This window comes from Ovis aries, chromosome 18 (genome assembly GCF_016772045.2).
Source record: "Ovis aries strain OAR_USU_Benz2616 breed Rambouillet chromosome 18, ARS-UI_Ramb_v3.0, whole genome shotgun sequence".
NCBI classification, from domain to species: domain Eukaryota; kingdom Metazoa; phylum Chordata; class Mammalia; order Artiodactyla; family Bovidae; genus Ovis; species Ovis aries.
The window spans coordinates 40,814,832-40,840,694 of NC_056071.1; the positions used below are offsets into that span (position 1 = coordinate 40,814,832).

The 25,863-nt window shown below is 40.2% G+C and overlaps 1 protein-coding gene across 3 annotated transcripts in view; it reads left to right on the top strand.

The window, feature by feature from the left end:
* AKAP6 (A-kinase anchoring protein 6) overlaps window positions 1–25,863 on the top strand; it is a 501,319-nt gene that overhangs the window by 339,081 nt on the left and 136,375 nt on the right. For all 3 annotated transcript variants that reach the window (XM_042235676.2, XM_060401786.1, XM_060401787.1), the window contains one exon: window positions 25,163–25,311. In XM_042235676.2, coding sequence (XP_042091610.1) covers window positions 25,163–25,311 — 149 coding nt within the window. The remainder of the gene's footprint in view (window positions 1–25,162; window positions 25,312–25,863) is intronic.

A 25,863-nucleotide genomic window follows, 5' to 3' on the forward strand; every position in this document is an offset into this window, starting at 1 on the left:
GACCTTTGTTCATTGTTGTTATTATTTGATTTTAAAATCAGAACAGTGATGTAACTGAAGATCTACTACATTAATCCTCATGTGTGTGTGTATGTGTGTGTCTATTAGTCACTTAGTTATGTCCAGTTCTTTGTGACCCCATGGACTGTAGCTTGCCAGGCTCCTATTTGCCATTTCCGTCTCCAGGGAATGAATCTTCCCGACCCAGGATTGAACCCAGATCTCCTGCATTGCAGGCAGATTGTTTACTGTCTGAGCCACCAGGGAAGCCCATTAATCCTCACAAATAGGTCTCTCATATGTGGGCCATCATAAGGGGAAATGTAACCACATTGCCAGTAGGTTATTTGTTGAACAAGTTGTCTAGTAGTGGGTATACTGACTTGAATGTGAGGGTTCTAGCTAATCCTGTGATTTGTGTCTTATGTGCAGTAGCGGATCACCAAAATGTTTTAATGTTACTTCACGGTGAGGGTTGGTTCAATTGCTCATAACTATGAGAAGCTCTGGGCCTCTCTGGTGGCTCATTGGTAAAGAATCTGCCTGTTAGTGCAGGGGACATGGATTTGATGCCTGTGTCAGAAGATCCCCTTGGAGAAGGAAATGGCAACCCACGCCAGTATTCTTGCCTGGGCAATGCCATGGACAGAGGAGCCTGGAGGGCTACAGTTCATGGGGTTGCAAAGAGTTGGACATGACCTAGCAACTCAGGATGCACCCATGCATGAGAAGCTCTTTGAAGCCCAGATAACTCCTTCTTTCTTGGTTCTTTCTCCAAAATTTGATAGAGTTATATCTCCAGATATGAACTTATGTAGTCAACTTCAATTATGTAAGCTACAGCAATAAGTAAAATGATGTGAACAACCAAAATGCTGCTGAAAATTCAAATTGAAATGAGACTTCCTCTGCTCTAACTTTGAGGCTACTTTTATTTTTATACTTATTACAACTTGCATTATCTAGTTTCCCAGCTTAATTTAACATATCATGTAAAAGATGAAATGAACTAGATGCTGTCACATCAAGGACAGCAAGGAATAACTCTTCTAACCTGCATATGGCAGAAGGCATAAGTTGTTAAATCAGAAACAATAACTCCAAAATCACTGTGCTTACGCTATTCTGTGTGAAGAAAATAGCCCCAACAGTACCTGCAGGTATAACCACATCATAATTGGTGTTTCTATCTCGACAGTCATACACAGAACAGATTCTGTTTAAGGATGTGAAATATCTCAGACTTCCATTCTAAATGGAAGACATGAAGCTCAAAGAAAAATATTCTGGGACTTCAAGAGGTAAATTGCCCCATCCCTCTCCCCTTTGATAATTGACAGCCTAATGAGATAAGTTTTGGAGTCTCTCTGAACTCATCTTAAGGAGTTTCCCATGTATTAATCATTTTTATTCTCTTTGGTTCCTCGTGACGTGAACTTTCCCATCCTGTTGTATGTTGTTCAACTGTACTTCCTGTCACTTTGAGAATCCTGCTTCTGTCATGGCTTGGCATGAAATATTTCTCCATGTCTTAGCTCAACTAATTATTTTATCTCCAGGGTTAAAGCATCATACAGACCAGCTAAAATTAAGCATCAACACTTTAAATTAAAATGTATAACATAGAGGCTTAATTGCTACCAAGTTTTCTTGGTTGCAATTCTTAGACAATCTCAGTCTATGTTAAACTGAAGGAATCTCAGGAGACTTTGGTCAAAGCACCCCTTTAAAGGGAATTGATCCTGTTACAGCTCTGGAAATCTTTTGAATGCCACCATTTATATCTTAGCACTCCATTTGGCAACCTGAAGTGTTTGTCACCACTGTCCAAGGATCTTTGCTTAAGAATTGTTTGTGAGCCTGCACTCAACAACCCATTTATTCATTCATTCAATCAACACACAATTTTCTGACATCGGGGATACAATTATGATACAACTAGGGGATAAACCTAGAAAGATGAGATCTCTGTCCTTATAGAATTTACATATCAGTGAGATAAGAATCAGAAAAAGCAAGCATGCAAAGAAGCAAAAAAAAAAAATCATTAAGTCCAATAACTATAATTTTAAGATGCAGTAAATATTAGGAATAAAATAAATAGGACCTGAGAAAGAAAATAATAGAGTATAGCTATCTTTGGTGAGATGATCAGAGAAGGAAGTACTATTTAAACTGACCGCTACAGGATATGAAGATGATAGTCATATGAAGAAGGAAGGAAAAATTCTGGGCAGAGGAGCCAGTATGGGAAGGAGCTGGGTTTGTTCAAGGAACTGAAAGAAGTCTGTAATACCTGGGGTGTGTGGGCAAGCGTGAGAGCAGCTTAGGAGGAGTAATAGACGGTGAAGGACAGCCACAGCAGACCCCTGAGCATCCTGGGACCCAAGGAGAGTTGCCTCTGTACCGCACTGGTTGAGGCCAAGGTCAGATCATTCCTTTAAATAGACGTGGAGCATAGTATCTAGTATCTTTCGGTGTCATAGTTTTTTACCTTTTTCATACTCTTCATGGAGTTCTCAAGGCAAGAATGCTAAAGTGGTTTGCCAATCCCTTCTCCAGTGGACCACATTTTGTCAGAACTCTCCACCATGATCTTTCTGGGTTGGTGGCCCAACGCAGCACTGTGCATAGTTTCATTGAGTTAAACAAGGCTGTAGTCCATGTGCGGAGAAGGCAGTGGCACCCCACTCCAGTACTCTTGTCTGGAAAATCCCATGGACGGAGGAGCCTGGTAGGCTGCAGTCCATGGGGTTGCTAAGAGTCGGGCACAACTGAGCGACTTCACTTTTGCTTTTCACTTTCATGCATTGGAGAAGGAAATGGCAAGCCACTCCAGTGTTCTTGCCTGGAGAATCCCAAGGATGGGGGAGCCTGGTGGGCTGGCGTCTATGGGGTCGAACAGAGTTGGACACGGCTGAAGCGATTTAGCAGCAGCAGCAGTAGTCAGTGTGATCAGTTTGGTTAGTTTTTTGTGATTGTGATTTTCATTCTGTCTGCCCTCTGATGGATGAGGATGAGAGGTTTGCGGAAGCTTCCTGATGGGAGGGATTAGCTGTGGGGAAAACAGGGTCTTGCTCTCAGTCAGTTCAGTTCAGTTGCTCAGTCGTGTCCAACTCTTTGAGACCCCATGCATCGCAGTACGCCAGGCCTCCCTGTCCATCACTGACTCCCAGAATTCACTCAAACTCATGTCCATTGAGTCAGTGATGCCATCCAGCCATCTCATCCTCTGTCGTCCCCTTTTCCCCCTGCCCCCAATCCCTCCCAGCATCAGAATCTTTTCCAATGAGTCAACTCTTTGCATGAGGTGGCCAAAGTACTGGAATTTCAGCTTTAGCATCATTCCTTCCAAAGAAATCCCGGGGCTGATCTCCTTCAGAATGGATTGGTTGGATGTCCTTGCAGTCCAAGGGACTCTCAACAGTCTTCTCCAACACTACAGTTCAAAAGCATCAATTCTTCAGCACCCAGCTTTCTTCACAGTCCAACTCTCACATCCATACATGACCACTGGAAAAACCATAGCCTTCACTAGACGGACCTTAGTCGGCAAAGTAATGACTCTGCTTTTCAATATGCTATCTAGGTTGGTCTTGCTGTAGTAAGTCTTTAATCCAATTTTCTGCTGATGGGTGGGGCTGTATTCCTTCCCTGTAGTTTGGCCTGAGGCTGAACTATGTTAGGGGTAATGGTGGTAATGGCAACTTCCTCCGAAAGGACTTACACCAGCATGCCATGGCTCCCAGGTCTGCTGCAGCCAGAGCCCCTGCTGCAGCCAGAGCCCCTGTCTCCACAGCAGGCCAGTGCTGACCCCTGCCTCTGCAGGAGACATTCAAATCCTCAAAGGCAAGTCTGACTCAGTCTCTTGTGGAGGTCACTGCTCCATTTCCTGGGTCCTGGTGCATACAAGGTTTTGTTTGTGCCTCCCAAGCATCTCTGGAGGATATGAGGTTTGATTCTAAATGTGATTGTGCCCCTCCTACTGTCTTGTTGGGCTTTTCCTTTGCCCTTGGATGCAGGTATCTTTTTTTGGTGGGATCCAACATTCTTCTGTCGACGGTTGTTTAGCAGCTAGTTGAGATTTTAGTGTTCTCGCAGGAGAAGATGAGTGCGCCTCCTTCTACTCTGCCATCTTGACTACTACTGCTGCTACTAACTAAGTTGCTTTAGTCGTGTCCAATTCTGTGCAACCCCATAGACGGCAGCCCACCAGGCTCCCCCGTCCCTGGGATTCTGCAGGCAAGAACACTGGAGTGGGTTGCCATTTCCTTCTCCAATGCATGAAAGTGAAAAGTGAAAGTGAAGTTGCTCAGTCTCGTCTGACTCTTCATGACCGCATGGACTACAGCCTACCAGGCTCCTCCGTCCATGGGATTTTCCAGGCAAGAGTACTGGAGTGGGGTGCCATTGCCTCCTCCATCCATCTTGACTACCAGGGGGAAAATATATTAATAGAATAATGGCCATAAAAAATAATACTGGAACAGAATGTTAAAATTTGACTGCTTTGGACACAGCAATGTTAAATTCTTTTCATTAGTCTGTTGGCTTAGGAGATAGCAATAGTTCATTTTTTTTTCACTCTTGTTCAGTCACTCAGTTTTGTCTGATTCTTTGTGACCCCATGGACTGCAGCACACCAGGCTTCCCTGTCCTTCACTATCTCCCAAAGTTTGCACAGACTTATGTCCACTGAATCGATGACTGTGGTCCTAAAACAAAGATCAGAAAAAAGAGTTAAGAAAAGTGAGGAAGAAGAAGGCCATAATTTTGTTTAATTTATGCCTCACTTAGAATAAGAGCATGCCTGATGGGTAGGAATCAAGCCTCCAAAGAGCAAAAAATGTATTTATAATTTTTTTTAGTCTCTTTCAGATATAATAGCAATGAGCTAGTGAGCATTTTCAAGAACAACTAAAATACAAGCCCACCTTTATAAGCTCTAAGAAGCAGTGATCGTCAATCTTTATAGTAATCAAGATGATGTAAGTGGGTGGGAATTACTGTTGCAATGTTTTGTGCAAATATGTGTGTGCACACGTGTGTGTGTACGTCAAATAACCCCAGTAACTCTTTTTAAAACTTGGTAACTTGTATAAGGTGAAAGAGGAGAGTGAAAAAGCTGGTTTAAAACTCAACATTCAGAAAATTAAGATCATGGCATCTGGTCCCATCACTTCATGGCAAATAGATGGGGAAAGAGTGAAAACACTTTATTATCTTGACTTTATTATCTTGAGCTCCAAAATCACTGTGGATAGTGACTGTAGCCATGAATTTAAAAGACACTTGCTCCTTGGGAGACAGGCTATGACAAACCTAGACAGCATATTAAAAAACAGAGACATCACTTTGCCGACAAAGATTCGTCTAGTCAAATCTATGGTTTTTCCAGTAGTCATGTATGGATACGAGAGTTGGACCATAAAGAAGGCTGAGCCTGTTTGGGTTTATATAACAGAATACCATAGACTGGGTGGTTTGTGAACTTCAGGCATTTATTTCTCAGTTTTGGAGGCTGGAAAGTCTGAGATCAAGGTTCTGGCAGATTCAGGGTCTGATGAGGGCCCTCTTCCTGCTTCACTGTGTCCTCACAGGTTAGAAGGGAGAAACAGCTCTCTGGGGTTTCTTTCATAACAACACTAATACCATTCATTAGGGCTCCACCCTCATGACCCAATCACCTACCAAAGGCCCAACCTCCTAATACCATCACATTGAAGGTAGGTTTCAACCTATGGATTGCGGGGAGGGGGGCACACAAACATTTGTTCTTGTTCAGTTGCTCAGTCATGTCCCACTCTTGACCCCATTGACTGCAGGATGCCAGGCTTCCCTATCCTTCACCACCTCCCATAGCTTGCTCAAATCATGTCGATTGAGTCGGTGATGCCATCCAATCATCTCGTCCTCTGTTGTTCCCTTCTCTTCCTGCCTTCAATCTTTCCCAGCATCAGTGTCTTTATAATGAGTCAGCTCTTCACAACAGGTGGCTAAAGTATTGGAGCTTCAGCTTCAGCAATCAGTCCTGAATATTCAGGGTTGATTTCCTTGGGATTGACTGGTTTGATCTCCTTACAGTCCAAGAGACACTCAAAAGTCTTCTCGAACACCACAGTTCAAAAGTGTCACTTCTTTTTTGTTACAAACATTGAGTCTGTAACAGATATGTTTTGAGTTTTAGTTTTGGTTCTAGACTTCTCATTTTTGAGCATGTTACAACTGCAACCGAACAAAGAATTTTAAGTCAAGATTTTGTTTAAGTCTTCTCTTTGGGGTTTGTAACAGCCATTCTTCATACACACCATGCTGCTGCTGCTGCTAAGTCGCTTTAGTCGTGTCTGACTCTGGGCGACCCCATAGACGGCAGCCCACCAGGCTCTGCCATCCCTGGGATTCTCCAGGCAAGAACACTGGAGTGGGTTTTCCCTCTCCAGTGCATGAAAGTGAACAGTCAAAGTGAAGTCACTTAGTCGTGTCCGACTCTTAGCGACCCCATGGACTGCAGCCTACCAGGCTCCTCCGTCCATGGGATTTTCATACATACTTGCTTTTACTCCTTGCTCTTCCACTTGCCCTTATTCTCCTCATCCTCAGCCCTTATTCTCCTCATCTCCAGCCCTCTCCTCACCCATGTTGGGTGTTCTTTCCTCTTGACAAGGTAAGCTAACTTCTGAGGCTCTGGGTCTTTTCTGGCTGTGCAAATTAGAGCCCCAAAGGAAATCCAGCTTCATGTGATCTCCTCCTGCCTGATATCCAGACCCTGTGAGCACAGCCAGGATGAGCCTTAGATAGAGATGAGGGAGGTGGGCACTCAAGACTTAGAAGTCTTTGCAGACCCTCCTCACTGCTGCTGTGAAAAAAGGTTTCCATCCATTAGCCTTCCTTAAAATTATCTTGTAGATTAACGCATTTCAGTCTTTAATTGAAGAGTATTGAATTCATGAACTTAGAGATGGGTTGTTAATCTTAATGCCTATAAATATTTGGTATGAATTAGTACATCAGATATCTTTCTGATTCAACAGCTAACAGGAATAAAGATGGGGATAGCGTGGACAAAGGTAGTGAGAGTTTTGTATAGAGGCTCTTACATATGACTTTAAGATTTACTCCAGTATTCTTAGGCAGCATTTTGGGTCCTTGCCTTTCTCATAGTAAGCACCCTCTGCTTTCATTAGAATTTTCTAATTAAAAACTATTATCTGCCTTTACCTTTTTATATGACTCTAGTAAATTGGTTAATAATCAATATATTGTAAAGCAAAATGTTTTCCCTAGAAAATTATTTTTATATTTCCTGCAAATATTTTTAAGTAAAATATCTGTTGTAAGTTTTTAAATGACTTCTGATTTTCTTTGTTTTCTTCATCTTCAAATATTTCTCATTTATTAGTGAATCATATCTCAGTATAATCTAGATAAAATGTATTTTCTCTCCTTTTAAATACTTTTATATTCTCATCTGTTTTTATGGCATGTTACTGCATGTCTCCAGAGGCACACAGCATTTTTATTTTCAAGTAAATTTATATTAGTTACAGTCTCCAGCTGTTTTAGATATAGGATCATTTCCTGTCGGTACTGTTTCCAGGACAATTCTTTTTTTCCCTCACAAAAATGAAAAATGTAATTTAACAAAGACATCCTATAATTGCCTTCATATCTAGCAAGGTATCTAGCAATCTAAATACTTATTTTATTTAAAACATCTGTCTACATAATATCTAGTGATTGTCCAGGGCTATATCATTCTTGGGAAAAGCAGCTGCTGCCATTTTTATTTAATTTATAAGGAACCACCAAAAATATCTCCTTATTATTGAATCTTCTGGCACTCTGTCATATGTGACTTTTTTTTTTTTTTAATGAGAATAGCTTACCTTTTTGGTATTTGCAATTAGCCTCTTTCAAATTAGGAAAGACCATTCTTTTAATAATCACTATGGAAACCCTGCAAAAATAGTAAGCTTTTGTTATATAGATCAAGGTATCATAGCAAAAATGGTGGCATGCTACTCTACTTACAACTAGACTTACATTGGAATTGCATTTTAATTGTTAAGTTTTTTTAGAGTTATTTGTCTGTAATGCATTCTCTTTTCATTTATAATGAAAGTATAATTTTTTTTATTGTGAACCCAATCTGTTGATTAGAGCAGTCAGTTGATATGTTCTTGTCATTCTTCAGAAAAATGTCTGAAAAAGATGGCAACATCTGTAAAAGCTGTTTGTCTTGGGGGTGATGCTGAATGTTGCTTATAAAGGAACCCATTTGTAGCTCTGTTTATAGTGCAAAATCCTTGGAGCCTAAGATAAAATGTTTAACTTTTAATAGATTGTATCAATTGAGGCTCACCTGAATGCCAAAACCAACAGACACCCTGGCTTACAATAGTGTGTCTAAATGAGAAAGTTTACTTTTTCCAGGGATGTAATCAAAATATTCCTCTTTGGAACAGTAAGAGTATGAAAGGGAAATGATTATGGTTCCCTACTGACATACTGTTTGATTGACAGGAAAAACCAACACGCACACCACCTGAGACATCTTGTTCAGGAACTTTCTGGAGGGTAGTAAATTGGTGTTGGCACAAACACAGAAAAATAAAATGACTTGATTCAGCACTTTTCAATTCTAAATCCCTACACACTAAAGAAAGAAGTAAATATTCATCAAATGATCAAAATTTATATTGATTTTTATTCTACATTAGCAGCTCAAAGTCAAGACTCTTGACAGGGTGGATGTCGGTTTGAATGATTCTCTTTGAAATGAGGATACAGGCACTGAGCTGAGTGCTACTGTGCATTCCTGAACCATAGGCCCTGATTATTAGTACCCTAGGAGGCTACATTTTTAAAAGAACGTATAAAGGCACACTTGTTCAGTTCTGTTTTGATAGCTAAATTGTTATTATTAGTATGTAAAGTAATTCTTGTTGTTCCTGCTTCATTCCTTCCTTTCTATCACCATCTAAGAACAACTATTTTATAGAATTTCAAAGGAACTGGAGTGCACGTTGTAGTCATAGAGTTAATAGCAGCATTTGCCAGCATAATTGTACTTGGGAAGGAACTGCCAGTCCTGCAGGGCAAGAGAAGCTGAGACTGTATCTTGACATTATACGTCTTTAATTTTTAGTTTCTGCCAGAAAGTACATAAGGACTGGTGGTAGAGGTATTTGGAAGTAGGGATAAGAACATCACTGAAGAATATAAACACAAGACTTGACACCTGTGTCATTGTGCAGAGATTTGCTAAGGAAACAGTAATGGAGAAACATAGAAATTCTAATCATCCCCTCCAGTCCACACAGTGTAATCACGCTCCCTTCCCACCCTAGCTCGTGACATAAAATGCTGAATTTTTAATGACTTTAACTACTTCCATTACAAAGAAGAGGAGAGTAGTGGTAGATGAGGCTATCCACAAATGTGACTGTGTGATGTGTTTGTTCTTTATGTTTAAGTGGAGGTGTTATTGTTGTTGTTTTTAATATAGGCATCTCTTCTCTCATTAACATGGAGGAAGATGACATTTTTCTTTACACACAACTGCAGAAGAAATAATGAAAATAGCATTCATGTTAATTTTTCTGCTTTGTTTAAATGCTTCCCATTTAACAAATACCATTAAGTATATAGCTTGAAAATTGGATTTCTTAAACATTTCACTGAATGGTCTTAATGGTTTGCCACTAGCACCAAGTCAGTAGACAGAAGGATGACCTTTTAAATATATAAATACAATATTTTTACTTAAATCAGTTATCTTTTGCAGTTGTCTTGACTTTCTTATCCATGAATAAGTATAAATAAACCTTGGGAACATAAGTCTAGCTTTTCTGGCGCCGCCAGTATGGTCAGAGAAATTTTATAGCCTAATGTACAAAGATTAGTATATGTAATAATCTCATAGCTTAGTTGGTAAAGAATCCTCCTGCAATGCAGGGGACCCCGGTTAGATTCCTGTGTTGGGAAGATCTGCTGGAGAAGGAATAGGCTACCCACTGCAGTATTCTCGGGCTTCCTTTGTGGCTCAGCTGGTATAGAATCTGCTCACAATGTGGGAGACCTGGGTTTGATCCCTGGATTGGAAAGATCCCCTGGAGAAGGGAAAGGCTGGCTCCAGTATTCAGTCCATGGGATCACAGAGTTGGACATGACTGAGCGACTTTAACTCACTCACTTGCTGAGTATGATATTGAAATAGCTTTGAGCATCTTCCTAAATTTTGATATATATTTTATTTTTAATAAGAAATATTTAAATACTTTTAAAAGTTTTTTATCCATTGATAAAAAGAATATCCTAACCAACTCACTAATTGTTTCTTTGACAGTATTTTCAAAGTGTATTGGCCATATATCCTTGAACAAATATTTTAGCTCCTGTTATATGATATAATTTTCTGTAATTCTAGGTTATAGGTTCCCTAAGGACAAAAACCATGTCTGACCCAGATTTATATCTTATACAATGTCTTACACATAAAGAGACTCTCAAAATATATTTGTCAAATGAAGAAATGAAGACCTTTAGTCAACTTTATTCTAAAGAGATGCATTGCTCCATAGTCTGTAGTCTCTGCTCCAACTCTTAGGAGAAGGAGACTTTGGTGCTCTACTCAGTCCTATACACAGAACTCCTCCTTTGTATTGCCAAATAATGTTTGTACTTAATTAGAACATAGCTAATCGTGGATGTGTGATAAATGTCTTCCGAGAGTTCATTTTAGGATCTTGGGGAACAAAAAAACCACTATAGAGGTGACAACTCTCAATCCTGGAGTGAATATGAGGAATTCTGCCAAACAAAAGCATGGAGATTTCCAAATGGAGATTCTAATCAATCCTGAAAGTCCTTGTCAGAGTCTATGGGGGTTTAGGGACCTGAAGGTGTTTCCAGAAGAGTGAAGTGATTTGGGCCAGTTGCAAGAGATGGATTCTACAGGGAGTTTAGAGGGGAGATATATTTGTATAATGCATAAGGGAAAAAGGTGTGTGCTTAGAGACAGTGCATCAAAGGTAAAGAAAAAAGACTAGTAAAAGTAGGAAAATATTCCCAAATAACAAAATTATTTTCAGAAAATGTACAGTTCCCCTCCAAGTATTGATGGATCCCCATGGTCTTCCTGAGCTGGTGTGGATTCTTCCAAATACAAACTATGACATTGCTGATGTCTCTTCCGAAAGCTCAAATGACTGTTTTTTTTTTTTTTTAATTTTAAATGGGAAATCAGGCTTTATTAAGCTACAACACATTCTTACCCAGAAGACTTCAAACCTCATTTTGAAATGTATTGTGTAGCTTACTCCATGATGACAATAGCTGAAATTTTCATTCTATAAGTGTGAGACCATTGTGGTTAGCTTTTAATATAATATGTGACATATAAGATCACTCTATTAGCTGAATAAAATATTACCAAATGATTCAAAATAAAGAAGGTTTTCTTCTTCCTTTTCTCTAGATGAAAGTAAACAAGTTATCAGTTCAGTTCAGTTCAGTCACTCAGTCGTGTCCGACTCTATGCGACCACATGAATCGCAGCACGCCAGGCCTCCCTGTCCATCACCAACTCCCAGAGTTCACTCAGACTTGTGTCCATCGAGTCAGTGATGCCATCTATCCATCTCATCCTCTGTCGTCCCCTTCTCCTCCTGCCCCCAATCCCTCCCAGCATCAGAGTCTTTTCTAATGAGTCAACTCTTCGCATGAGGTGGCCAAAGTACTGGAGTTTCAGCTTTAGCATCAGTCCTTCCAAAGAAATCCCAGGGCTCATCTCCTTCAGAATGGATTGGTTGGATCTCCTTTCAGTCCAGGACTCTCAAGAGTCTTCTCCAACACCACAGTTCAAAAGCATCAATTCTTCAGCACTCAGCCTTCTTCACAGTCCAACTCTCACATCCATACATGACCACTGGAAAAACCATAGCCTTGACTAGAGGGACCTTTGTTGGCAAAGTAATGTCTCTGCTTTTGAATATGCTCTCTAGGTTGGTCATAACTTTCCTTCCAAGGAGCAAGCATCTTTTAATTTCATGGCTGCAGTCAACATCTGCAGTGATTTTGGAGCAAAAAAAAAAAAAAAAAAAAATCTGACACTGTTTCCCCATCTATTTCCCATGAAGTGATGGGACCAGATGCCATGATCTTCATTTTCTGAATGTTGAGCTTTACGCCAACTTTTTCACTCTCTTCATTCACTTTCATCAAGAGACTTTTAGTTCCTCTTCACTTTCTGCCATAAGGGTGGTGTCATCTGCCATCTCCATAGAGGTTATTGATATTTCTCCTGGCAGTCTTGATTCCAGCTTGTGTTTCTTCCAGCCCAGCGTTTCTCATGATGTACTCTGCATAGAAGTTAAGTAAGCAGGGTGACAATATACCACCTTGACGTACTCCTTTTCCCATTTGGAACCAGTCTGTTGTTCCATGTCCAGTTCTAACTGTTGCTTCCTGACCTGCATATAGGTTTCTCAAGAGGCAGGTCAGGTGGTCTGGTATTCCAAGCTCTTTCAGAATTGTCCACAGTTTATTGTGATCCACACAGTCAAAGGCTTTGGCATAGTCAATAAAGCAGAAATAGATGTTTTTCTGGAACTCTCTTGCTTTTCGATGATCCAGCGGATGTTGGCAATGTGATCTCTGGTTCCTCTGCCTTTTCTAAAGCCAGATTGAACATCTGGAAGTTCATGGTTCACATATTGCTGAAGCCTGGCTTGGAGAATTTGGAATATTACTTTACTAGTGTGTGAGATGAGTGCAATTGTGCAGTAGTTGGAGCATTCTTTGGCATTGCCTTTCTTTGGGATTGGAATGAAAACTGACCTTTTCCAGTCCTGTGGCCACTGCTGAGTTTTCCAAATTTGCTGGCATATTGAATGTAGCACTTTCACAGCATCATCTTTCAGGATTTGAAATAGCTCCACTGGAATGCCATCACTTCCACTAGCTTTGTTCGTAGTGATGCTTTCTAAGGCCCACTTGACTTCACATTCCAAGATGTCTGGCTCTAGATGAGTGATCACACCATCGTGATTATCCGGGTTGTGAAGATCTTTTTTGTACAGTTCTTGTGTGTATTCTTGCCACCTCTTCTTCATATCTTCTGCTTCTGTTAGGTCCATACCATTCCTGTCCTTTATTGAGCCCATCTTTGCATGAAATGTTCTCTTGGTATCTCTAATTTTCTTGAAGAGATTTCTAGTCTTTCCCATTCTGTTGTTTTCCTCTATTTCTTTGCATTGATTGCTGAGGAAGGCTTTCTTATTTCTATATTTCAATAATTTTTGGTCAAAGTAAAAAAATGTCTCCTTTTTAAGAGAGAATAAAGCCAACTATTTTCAAAATTAAACTGAGGCTACAACCTTAAATCTGTCTTATTTCCTTGTACATTTTAAACCATTTAAAATTTTCAAACTCTGTAAAATGTATTCAGCTAATTTATTTAGATTGCCTATCACATACCATGTGCTGTGCTGGGTACTGGGGAGATGGCAATGAATACATAGATAAAAGCAATGAATACATGGATAAAATATAGCAATGGGTACATAAATACCTGTCCACTCACAGCTTCCAGTCCACAATTGGAAGATAGACAGTATAAAATAAGTTACCTATTTTAGCTACACAAGGTAAAAATATATGAAGGACAGTGAGGATTGCTGGGTGGAGGGGCGGGGGGGGGGGGGGGGGGGCGGGAGTCAGTTGAAGTATTAAGTAGAAGATCAAAATAGACCTGAATAAGAAGGTGACATTTTAGCAAAGACTTAAGGGAGGTTAGGGATGGAGCTGTCATGCAAACAAGATCCAAATGCCCCTAGAGCTCTGGAGCAAGCCCACTGGCCCTGCTGGAGCAGGTCAGGATAGGTTGAAGACTGAGAACTCAGCTGTGGCATGTGGACCAAAGCCTAGTTGGAGTACATTCAAGAGAAAATAGGAGAGGAATTGGACATAGTGAGTATAGATAATGTGGATAAAAGTGATTTTGCTGTAATGAAGAACAGAGAAATGGGGCTTAAGCCAAGAATAGATTGGTATCAATTGATGTCAAGAGATTATTTTTCCTTTTTATTTATTTATTTTGTATGGTTGTGCTCAGTCTCTCTGTCACGTCGGACTCTTTGCGACCCCATGGACTGTAGCCTGCCAGGCTCCTCTGTCCCTGGAATTTCCCAGGCAAGATTACGGAAAGTCAGTTGTCATTTCCTCTTCTGGGGGATATTCTAGACCCAGGGAACTTGTGTCTCTTTTTTCTCCTGCATTGGCAGGCAGAATCTTTACCACTGCACCACCTGAGAAGCCCTTTATTTATTTCACCATGGGAGAAACACAGCATTTTTTGAGGGGGGGCGCGGAAATGTGTTAATGAGAATAATATAGTGGAGAGGAAGAAACTTGAGGAAGAGAAGGGTGATTTGCTGCTGGGGCGATAATCTTCGCATAGATAAGAGAGGGGTCTTTGTGTCTATGGAGGGGATTGGTTTGGGCTAGAAACATGGACATTTTCCGCAGAAACAGGAGAGAAAGCAGAGGATGCAGAATCAGACGCAAGTGGCTGGGTGGATGTGGGGGGAAGCTATGAAGTGAGCGGGCAGACCTGCAATGGCATGAGTTAAGAAAGAGTAAAACTAATTTTCCAACATTCTCAGGATACTTAACCCAACAGAGGGTCCTGGGATATGCAGTGACAATGAAATAATTGATATTTCTTAACTAAATCAGTGCTTTTTAGGGCAAGGATAAGGCATGTATCTGTATGTGATTATAAAAGTAAGTGTGGGTTTAATCCTTCAAGATTGTTAGAATAACTGAAATTTACCCCCCTCACCACCAAATTTACAATGGGCTCAATAACTATTTTGTTGTTAGACACATCATCAGAAGGAAGTATGTTGTTGCTGCTGCTGTTGTTGTTCAGTTGCCAAGTCTTGTCTGACTCTTTGTGACCCCATGGACTGCAGCATGCCAGGCCTCCCTGTCCCTCACCATCTCCCAGAGTTTGCCCAAGTTCATGTCCATTGACTTGGTGATGCCATCCAACCATCTCATCCTCTGTTGCCCTCTTATCTTTCTGCCTTCAATCATTCCCAGCATGAGAGTCATTTCCAATGAGTTGGTTCTTCACATCAGGTGGCCAAATATTAGAGCTTCAGCTTCAGCATCAGTCCTTCCAATGAGTATTCAGGGTTGATTTCCTTTGGGATTGGCTGGTTTTATCTCCTTGCTGTCCAAGGGACTCTCAAGAGTCTTCTCCAGCACCACAATTCAAAAGCATAAATTCTTCAGCACTTAGCCTTCTTTATGGTCCAGCTCGCACATCCGTACATTACTGGAAAAACCATAGGCTTGTTTATATGGACCTTTGTTGGCAAGGTGATGTCTTTGTTTTTTAATACACTGTCTAGGTTTATTATAGCTTTCCTGCAAGAAGTAATCATCTTCTAATTTCATGACTGCAGTCATCATCCACAGTGATTTTAAAGCCCCCAAAGAGGAAATCTATCACTGTTTCCATTTTTTCCCCATTTATTCACCAAAAAGTGATGGGACCAGATGCCATGATCTTAGTTTTTTTTAATATTGACTTTTAAGTCAGCTTTTTCACTCTCCTCTTTCCCCCTCATCAAGAGGGAAGTATATGGTTGATTAACTATTTGGGCTCAGGAGAATATCACTGAATTTGAATCACCACATACCAAGCCAAATTTAAATAGATTATTTTAGAACACTGTCTTGTATTCTGACTAAATTATTAATTTGTAGTCTAAATTTGAAGAGGAGTGTCTCTAATTATTTAGGCTATTCATGCTAAGTCACTTTAATCATATCCAACTGTTCATGACCCCATGGAGTATAGCCACCAGGCTTCTCTGTCCATGGGATTCTCCAGGTAAGAATATTGGAGTGGGTTGCTATTTCCTTCTCCAGGGCATCTTTCCAACACAGGGCTCAAACCTGTCTCAATGAAGACATTTAAAATTCCGTATGAATAGAGGAAATTCTAAAGATTTAATTGAAGTATCTGTTGTAAATCAAGGATCTTCCCTGGTGGCTCAGTTGGTAAAGACTCTGCCTGCAATGCAGGAGACCCGAGTTAATATACCTGAGTCTTGCCTGGGAAATCCCATGGACAGAGGAGAATTGTGGGCTACAGTCCATAGGGTCACAAAGAGTCGAACATGACTTAACAACTAAATCTGCCTATATTGTAAATTGTGCATGCTAAGTTGCTTCAGTTGTGTCCAACTATTTGAAACCATATGGACTGTAGCCCCACCAGGCTCCTCTGTTCTTGGGATTCTCCAGGCAAGAATACTGGAGTGGGTTGCCATTTCCTTCTCCAGGGGATCTTCCTGACCCAAGGATTGAACCCGAGTTGCATATGTCTCCCGCATTGGCAGGCAGGTTCTTTACCACTAGCGCCACCTGAGAAATAAAAGGGGAAAACATACTAACAATGATAAGTAGCAAAGCAGTTGTATTAAACCTCTGATAAGAAGGCAGTGATTCTAACTTTTATTATGTATATTAGCATACTTCAGTTCAGTTGCTCAGTTGTGTCCAACTCTTTGCGACTCCATGAACCACAGCACGCCAGGCCTCCCTGTCCATCACCAACTCCCGGAGTTTACCCAAACTCATGTCCATTGAGTCAGTGATGCCATCCAACCATCTCATCATCTGTTGTCCCCTTCTCCTCCTGCCTTCAACCTTTCCCAACATCAAGGTCTTTTCCAATGAGTCAGCTCTTCACATCAGGTGGCCAAAATATTGGAGTTTCAGCTTCAACAACAGTCCTTCCAATGAACACCCAGGACTGATTTCCTTTAGGATGGACTGGTTGAATCTTCTTGCAGTCCAAGGAACTCTCAGGAGTCTTCTCCAACAACACAGTTCAAAGCATCAATTCTTTGGTGCTCATCTTTCTTTATAGTCCAACTCTCACATCCATACATGACCACTGGAAAAACCATAGCCTTGACTAGATGGACCTTTGTAGACAAAGTAATGTCTCTGCTTTTTAATATGCTGTCTAGGTTAGTCATAACTTTCCTTCCAAGGAGTAAACGTCTTTTAATTTCATGGCTGCAGTCACCATCTGCAGTGATTTTGGAGCCCCCAAAAATAAAGTCAGCCACTGTTTCTCCTGTTTCCCCATCTATTTGCCCTGAAGTGATGGGACTGGATGCCATGATCTTAGTTAGTCTACTAGGGTGGCAATAAAAAATACACAGACTGGGTGGCTGAAGCAATGGAAATTTCTTTCTTATAGTTCTGGAGGCTGGAAGTCCCAGATCAAGTAGTTGACAGGTTTGGTTTCAGGAGGCCTCTCCCTTTGCTTATGGATGGCCAACTGCCTTGTCACTGCATCTTCACATGGCCTTTTCTCTGTGGGACCACTCTTCATCTTTTTATAAAGACAACAGTCCTATTGGATTAGGGCCACACCCTTGTGATCTATTTAACCTTAATTATCTTTTTAAAGACCCTGTCTCCAATTACAGTCACATTTAGGTTTAAGGCTTCAACATACAATTTGAAGAGGACACATTATGTGAAATAAACCAATAACATTATGTTAAAAGTTTACTAGAGAGAAATGAGTTAACAGAATCTCTTAGGTAGGCATTCTGTCTGTTGGATTGCTGGACTTCTGTCCTCTTGGAAACTGTTGACTCTCTTCTCAATGCAATGTTAGGAGGTAGGAACTTTATGAGCATATCTGGACTAACCCATCTCATGACAGAAGAAGGGAGATGGAAGTAGATTAAGGCCATCACAGAAACAGTGACATCTTCTTGGCAGGTCATTGGATAGGTAAGATTCCCTGAGGTGACATTCTCCATAGCCTATCCCCTTCTACTTTAGCCTCTTTGTCTAAATGCCCCCAAAGCTGCAGCCACCATTTTCTGAACATGCCACATCCTTTTGTAAGTCTGGGCCTCTGAACAAATGAAGAATTCTACCTGTAAAGATATCCATCTGCTTCTTTACCTGACAAAGATATACCCCTACTCCCAGATCTAGCTCAACTGTTACCTCTACCTGGCTTTTACTGCCCATTCCTAACCTTCACACAATGTTTTATTTCCCATCCTCCCCCACCATCATTTTACTCAGTACGCTTATCTACTTGTTGCCATGGCTCTTTCCTCCACTGTACTACAATCCCTTGAGAAAAGGGACAATGTTTTGTTCTTCTTTATACCCATAGTTCTTGGTGTAGTTCCTGACACATGATAAAGGCTTAGTGACTATATGAGTGATAAATTATTTACTGAGCCCCTATCATGTTCAAGATACTGCCTAGGTGCTGGGAATACATAATGGCCAAGCAGACAGAGAAACACCATCCCTGTATGGAGCTTAGAGTCTGGAGACAGAGATAGAGAAAATATAAGCCAGCAAATTTAAGAATTCTGAATTGAGATATGTGCTGTAAAGGAAATCAACACTGTTCTGCAATGGAGAAAAACAGAGTGGATCTACTTTTGATAAGGTGGACAGAGAAGCCTCCCTGAGAAGTAACATGTCAGCTGAGAGGTAAAGAATGAGAAGTTGTTAGCAAGAGAATGTTCTAGAGAAAGGGAACAGTATGTGCAAAGGTCCTTAGAGAGGAAAGAGCTATTTAAAGAACTGGAAGAAGGAAAGCATAACAAGGGGCATAGTGATCAAGAAAGAGAGAAGTAGGGAATGAGGTGTAAGGTAGGCAGGAAGCAAATCTAATGAGCTATGTTCTAAGTTTGTGTTTTAGATCTAAATGCAGTATGAAACTAACTTAGCTTTATAGGGACCATTCTGACACTGTAATGGAAGAGATGGGAGAGGCAGGAATGGGCAAGGGCAGATACACATTAGAAGATAACTGCTATACTACAGGGGAGAGTTGATAGAGGCTTGGACCAGGCTGGCAGCAATGCAGACTGGGAAGACAGACTGGAGAGACATTTTGAAAGAAGAATCAACAGAATTTAGGGAGTAACTGGTTGTAGGAAATGACAAAGAGGAATCATGGATGATTCTCAGGTTTCTGACCTAAGCAACAGATGGTGCCATTTATTTAAAGGGAGGATACTAAGAACAGAAAGTTTGGAGGCATGCAGTAAGAATGAGAATGGAGAGTGTTTTCAACAGCTATGCCTAAAGTAAATTCAGTTAGCAGTGGTTGATTGTATATATAATATGGCCCTCAGAGGAGAGAATAGGGAGCCGTTACTACATAGGTAGCATTGAAAAGAGTTTAAATAAAGAGGTCCAGAATTAAGCCCTGAAACAACAAGAACCAGTGATCCCAGATGTGAATCAAAAAGATCAATGAACTATCTATAAAATGGATTTGCGGCTGGTGGAGAGGGAGGGAGAGCATTTGAGAATCCATCACTTTAGGTCAGCTGAGGTCTTATGCAGGCCTCGATTAGGATAAGAGCTGATCCTTTTTCTCTTCTCATCATACACAATCTCCCATGGCATTCTCATTTCATCTCCTAGTGTCAGCCTTTGCCTCTGGGTTTATATTTCAGTCCTAATATTTCCACTTGCTTGCTGAACATTTCATTTTGGGAATCATGCTGCTGCTGCTGCTAAGTTGCTTCAGTCGTGTCTGACTCTGTGTGACCCCATAGATGGTACCTCAAAGCAGAAGACTGTGTTTTAGCTCGTTTGTTCCCTTTATCTATACTGCTCATTTTATATTCCCATTGATGACACTGGCCAGGAAGTGAGAGGTAGGTCTGTCAGTGAGTCTGTTCCTTCTTGTTCCTTTTCATTTTTCTTAATGAATAAGTTATCAAATCTTGTTAATTACTCATCAGTAGTATTATTTAATATACTATACTCTGTGTTTCTATTTGTAAAATATAGTCACTTTTAAAGTATCTACAATTGTCATTGTTATTCAGTCACTCAGTCATGTCCAACTCTGCGACCGAATGGACTGCAGCACGCCAGGCTTCCTTGTTCTTCAGTATCTCCTGGAGTTGGCTCAAACTCATGTCCATTGAATGGATAAGGCCATCCAGCCATCTCATTCTCTGTTGCCTCCTTCTCCTGCCCTCAATCTTTCCCAACATCAGGGTCTTTTCCAATGAGTTGGCTCTTCCCATCAGGTGGCCAAAATGTTCAAGCTTCAGCATCAGTCCTTTCAGTGAATATTCAGGGTTGATTTCCTTTAAGATTGACTGGTTTTTTTCTCCTTGCTGTCCCAAGTACTCTCAAGAGTCTTCTCCAGCACCACAGTTTGAAAGCATCATCACCTTCTTTATGGTCCTAATCTCACATCTGTACATGACTGCTGGAAAAAGCATAGCTCTGACAAGACGGACTTCTGTTGGCAATGTCTCTACTTTTTAACTACTACTACTTTAACTACTACTTTTTAGCTCTCTAGGTTTGTCCTGGCTTTTCTTCCAAGGAGTAAGCATCTTTTAATTTCATGGCTGCAGTCACTATCTGCAGTGATTTTGGTGCCCAAGAAAAGAAAGTCTGTCACTGTCTCCACTGTTTCCCCATCTATTTACCATAAAGGGATAGGACTGGGTGCCATGATCCTAGTTTTTTGAATGTTGAGTTTTACACCAGCTTTTTTACTCTCCTCTTTGACCTTCATCAAAAGGCTATTTAGTTCCTCTTCACTTTCTGCCATAAGAGTGGTGTCCTCTGTGTATCTAAGGTTATCGGTATTTCTCCCAGAAATCTGGATTCCAGCTTGTGCTTCATCCAGCCCAGCATTTCGTGTGATGTACTCTGCATATAAGTTAAATAAGCAGGGTGAGACTATACAACCTTGATGTACTCCTTTCCCAATTTTAAGCCAGTTCATTGTTTCATGTCTGGTTCTATATTGCTTCAATAAATGAAATTATTTCAATCAAAGATTCAGTGTGACTATTTTTTTAAGAACTATAATTTCTCCAGATCTTTCTCCTAAAAATTTATCTGTAGAGTAAAATACAGTATGAGAAAAAAATAAGGCAGTTCGCAGATAGATTTAGACTGGCACAGTCATTCAACCTTAGCCGAAGAAACAACTTTGGTTCTATTTTTATCATCACGTTTTGAAATGAATCACTGAAAACAGAGATAGAAATACAGATGGATAGGAAAAGCTGGGCCATCTATTTTGTCTCTTTTTTAGCACAGGGAAGTTTCCTATGTCAAATGCCTGTGAGATATTGTGCAATAAAAGCCTTAGATCACAGCATTTCAATCATTTTTGTAAGGTGACTAATTGTTTCTCCAGTTGCTCTCAGCATTGTTCTCTGAATTCCTTTCCAGGAATCCATGTCACACAAGAGGTGTTACCCTTGTGCACAGAAATGGCCAAGGATCTCAAAGGGCTGAGCTTCAATTATTTTTCCACGGTAGTGATGAGTCTATATGAAGTTGGCCGCCCTCTTTACATTGCTTTTTGTAACCAGTGGCACACATTTGTGAGATCTTTACCAAAAACAAGCAGTGGTCTAGTTTGCAACCTTCAGTTCAGTTCAGTCGCTCACTTGTTTCTGACTCTTTGCGACCCCATGAATCGCAGCACACCAGGCCTCCCTGTCCATCACCAACTCCTGGAGTTCACTCAGACTCACATCCATCGAGTCAGTGATGCCATCCAGCCATCTCATCCTCTGTTGTCCCCTTCTCCTCCTGCCCCCAATTCCTCCCACCATCAGAGTCTTTTCCAATGAGCCAACTCTTCGCGTGAGGTGGCCAAAGTACTGGAGTTTCAGCTTTAGCATCATTCCTTCCAAAGAAATCCCAGGGCTGATCTCCTTGCAGTACAAGGGACTCTCAAGAGTCTTCTCCAACACCACAGTTCAAAAGCATCAATTCTTTGGCACTCAGCCTTCTTCACAGTCCAACTCTCACATCCATACATGACTACTGGAAAAACCATAGCCTTGACTAGAAGGACCTTAGTCAGCAAAGTAATGTCTCTGCTTTTGAATATACTATCTAGGTTGGTCATAACTTTTCTTCCAAGGAGTAAGCGTCTTTTAATTTCATGGCAGCAATCACCATCTGCACTGATTTTGGAGCCACCAAAAATAAAGTCTGACACTGTTTCCCCATTTATTTCCCATGAAGTGATGGGACCGGATGCCATGGTCTTCGTTTTCTGAATGTTGAGCTTTAAGCCAACTTTTTCACTCACCTCTTTCATTTTTATTAAGAGGCTTTTCCGTTCCTCTTCACTTTCTGCCATAAGGGTGATGTCATCTGCATATCTGAGGTTATTGATATTTCTCCCGGCAATCTTGATTCCAGCCTGTGTTTCTTCCAGCCCAGCATTTCTCATGATGTACTCTGCATAGAAGTTAAATAAGCAGGGTGACAATATACAGCTTTGACGCACTCCTTCTCCTATTGAAACCAATCTGTTGTTTCATGTCCAGTTCTAACTGTTGCTTCCTGGCCTGCATACAGATTTCTCAAGAGGCAGGTCAGGTGGTCTGGTATTCCCATCTCTTTCAGAATTTTCCACAGTTGATTGTGATCCACACAGTCAAAGGCTTTGGCATAGTCAATAAAGCAGAAATAGATGTTTTTCTGGAACTCTCTTGCTTTTTCGATGATCCAGCAGATGTTGGCAATGTGATCTCTGGTTCCTCTGCCTTTTCTAAAACCAGCTTGAACATCAGGAAATACATGGTTCACGTATTGCTGAAGTCTGGCTTGGAGAATTTTGAGCATTACTTTACTAGCATGTGAGATGAGTGCAATTGTATGGTAGTTTCAGCATTCTTGGTTAAAAACTAACAGGGACCTCTAGGGATCAGACATGCCACTTTGGCATCTAATGGTGCAGATTCATTATTTTAATGGGATTTCCAAAAGAATAATTTGTGTGGGGTGTTTCTTCATTATTCCCATAGTGTTGAGAAGGGGGAGAATGGGGATAGCATTTGGAAAGACTTTTGTTTTTAAGTTCTCTTTTAAAAATTATTTTATCACTACTTTTTATTGAAGTATAGTTGAGTTACAGTGTTGTGCCAATTTCTGCAGTACAGCAAAGTGACTCGGTTATTTACTTATATGCATTCTTTTTAAATATTCTTTTCCATTATGGTTTATCACAGGATATTGAATACAGGTCTCTGTGCTAAACACTAAGACCTTGTTGTTTATCCATCTTACATGTAATATTTTGCATCTGCCAACCCCAAACTCCTAGTCCATCCCTCTCCTCCCCCCTCCTCCTTGGCCACCACAAGTCTGTTATATGTGTCTATGAATTTGCTTCTGTTTTGTAGGGAGGTTCATTTGTTCATATTTTAGTGATATCATATGGTATTTGTCTTTTACTTTATAACTTTACTTAGTATGATAATCTCAGGTTGTATTCAGTTCTTTGACTACTGTTCAGTATCTCTCAATGATCTCATATTTAGTTGCTTGGGAATATTGTATACTTTATTGAAAGATATAGAACCAATACATTTCTATTGTCTAATGTTCTTTTCTAATCATCAACTCTCTATATTCAGTTTCATTTTCTTCCCCCCAACCATTAAAGAATATTCTTAGGTCTCTAGGTATTTCTTCAAATTCTGTGATACCTACAAACCTCTGACTTGGCACTCTTCTGTGTTGTCATTAACATGCTCCATGCCTTCTCTTTCTCCATCTATTAATAAATAGGCTAACACTAGATTTAGTATTTCCTTTGTGCTTTCCACCAGCCACACTCTTTCTTCCCAAACTGAAAATACTCCATGTAACATTATCCTTAGTTTATAGCATTTGACGTAATTCTTAATCCTTATGCAAGTCAATTAGTTTGGACGAAAAAAGGTTACATGAACCAATACATAGATTGCGGAAACTTCAGTTACATGAATATAGTCATTTTAGTATTTTTAAAGTTTTTCCTCAATATCTAGAGCATTCATAATTAGCTCCCGTGGAAAAGAACAAAATACAAATTCTAGAATGATTTGAGATCTTCCATTTCATAAGCTACCCATTTCCTTTACAGAGTCCTGATTCGCCCTTTTAAGCAACTGGTATTTTATGACACTCTTCTTCTTTTTTTTTTTCCACGATTGTGTCTATAAAACCAGAGAGTGTGCAAGAGGCCTTGGTTGGCCATGGACATGAAGGGTAGAAGGTCATCTCTGACTCCGCTTTTCCTACATGTTGTGGAAATCTGGCAACTACCCAGCAACTGACTCAGACTTGGTCTTTCTGTAGGAGAATATATAATTAAATAATAAAGAAGTAGAAATTTTAAGGCTGTTGAGAAATGTTAACGGGCATGTGGGATTTAGTGAAGCACACAAAAAGACCTTAAGAGCTCCTTTGGTCCACAGTGTACATGTACTCAGCACTGGCCTTTTTCCTTCACCACAGGCAAGCATGCCACTGGGAAGACTTCATTCCCTGTTTTATCTGGTGTTCTGGGGAACTCTAAAGCCACAGGGATCACAACAGCTGCAATAAATAAAGCATCTCTTCAATACATTTCCTTGCCAAATATTATTCAGCATTCTTTTGGCCTTGGTTTGATAGAAAACAGCATGGTGAACTTACTACCTCTCCTTTTAGTACAGTGAGCCCCAAGTATCTATGAAAAATTTAACAATTCAAGCCTGCATGTAAGCAAAATCACTGTTCTTTCTATTTTAAAATTATTAAGACAAAATACAGAGAACCAAAAAAAGTAATGTAGGAAGTCTTATCCCTATTGAAGAGGTATTGAATTAGTACTAGGCTTTTTTATTCTCCTCAGGGTGAAGATAATAAGAAGCATCCAGAGTATGCGTCCATGCAAACGTATGGGTTGGAAGGGGACTCTTTAAAAAAAAATAAATGTTACATATGTGGCAGTATGAGGAAGAATATTATTAAGGAATTTCACAGAATTTTTATATAAAGTCTCATGATACAGTATTATGATCTCAGGGATATATTGTGATATTTACTGAGTCTTCTGAGAGTTCATTTATTCAGGTTATATTTTAAGGAGGAACTTATAAGATTCAGATCTAAAATATAATTCTGTAATATGCCCAGCTGATCCCATTAAATCCAAGCTGAAAAGGAGCAGTATAATGATGTGAACAATTCCCATTCTCTGTGTTGTTACACCTCACTTGAAATGCATTCCTTCCAGATTAAAACAGCCATTCTTCTTTGTTTCTCTCTCCAGGCTGAGGTTCAACTATGCTACCTGGAAGCACAAAGAGATGCTGTTGAGCAGATGTCCCTCAAGCTGTACAGCGAGCAGTATACCAGCAGCAGCAAACGGAAAGAAGAGTTTGCTGATATGTCAAAAGTTCATTCAGGAGGAGGCAATGGGTAGGGAACTATTCTTTTTGTTGTTTTATTCTCATTAATCTCTACTTTTTTCAATGATGTTCCTCTGGTCGGTGTTAGGCGGGCATTTCCTCCCAAGCTAGCAAGAGAAGTGCAATAGACAAGGTATTTATGTTCTTTTCCATTCATGCCAGAATTGAAGACTATGGATTTTATCAGTCTGTCATCTCACCCAGGACTTCCTAACTTTGGTATTATTTGCTCGAAACAGGCTTGTGATTTTCTGAGCATTTCTGTCACTACATTGTGCCTATAATTTTCTCAGTGTATTTCCCTCTCTTTAAACCTCATAGTTTAAAGTCTATCTAAGCAAATTTTAAACACCAGAACCTCAATGGAAACTGGTAGAACATAATTTTTTGAAAATATAGATATTTAATAATTGTTTAGGGACTATGGACTAACTGGTTAGCATCACATGAAGTCAAATGGAATGGTGGACTAGAGCTTATTGTCTGTGTTACATGAAACAACCCAGCAACTTCAATGACCTACCAACAGTTTCATTCAGCCTGAGATCTATGGCTGTATTTA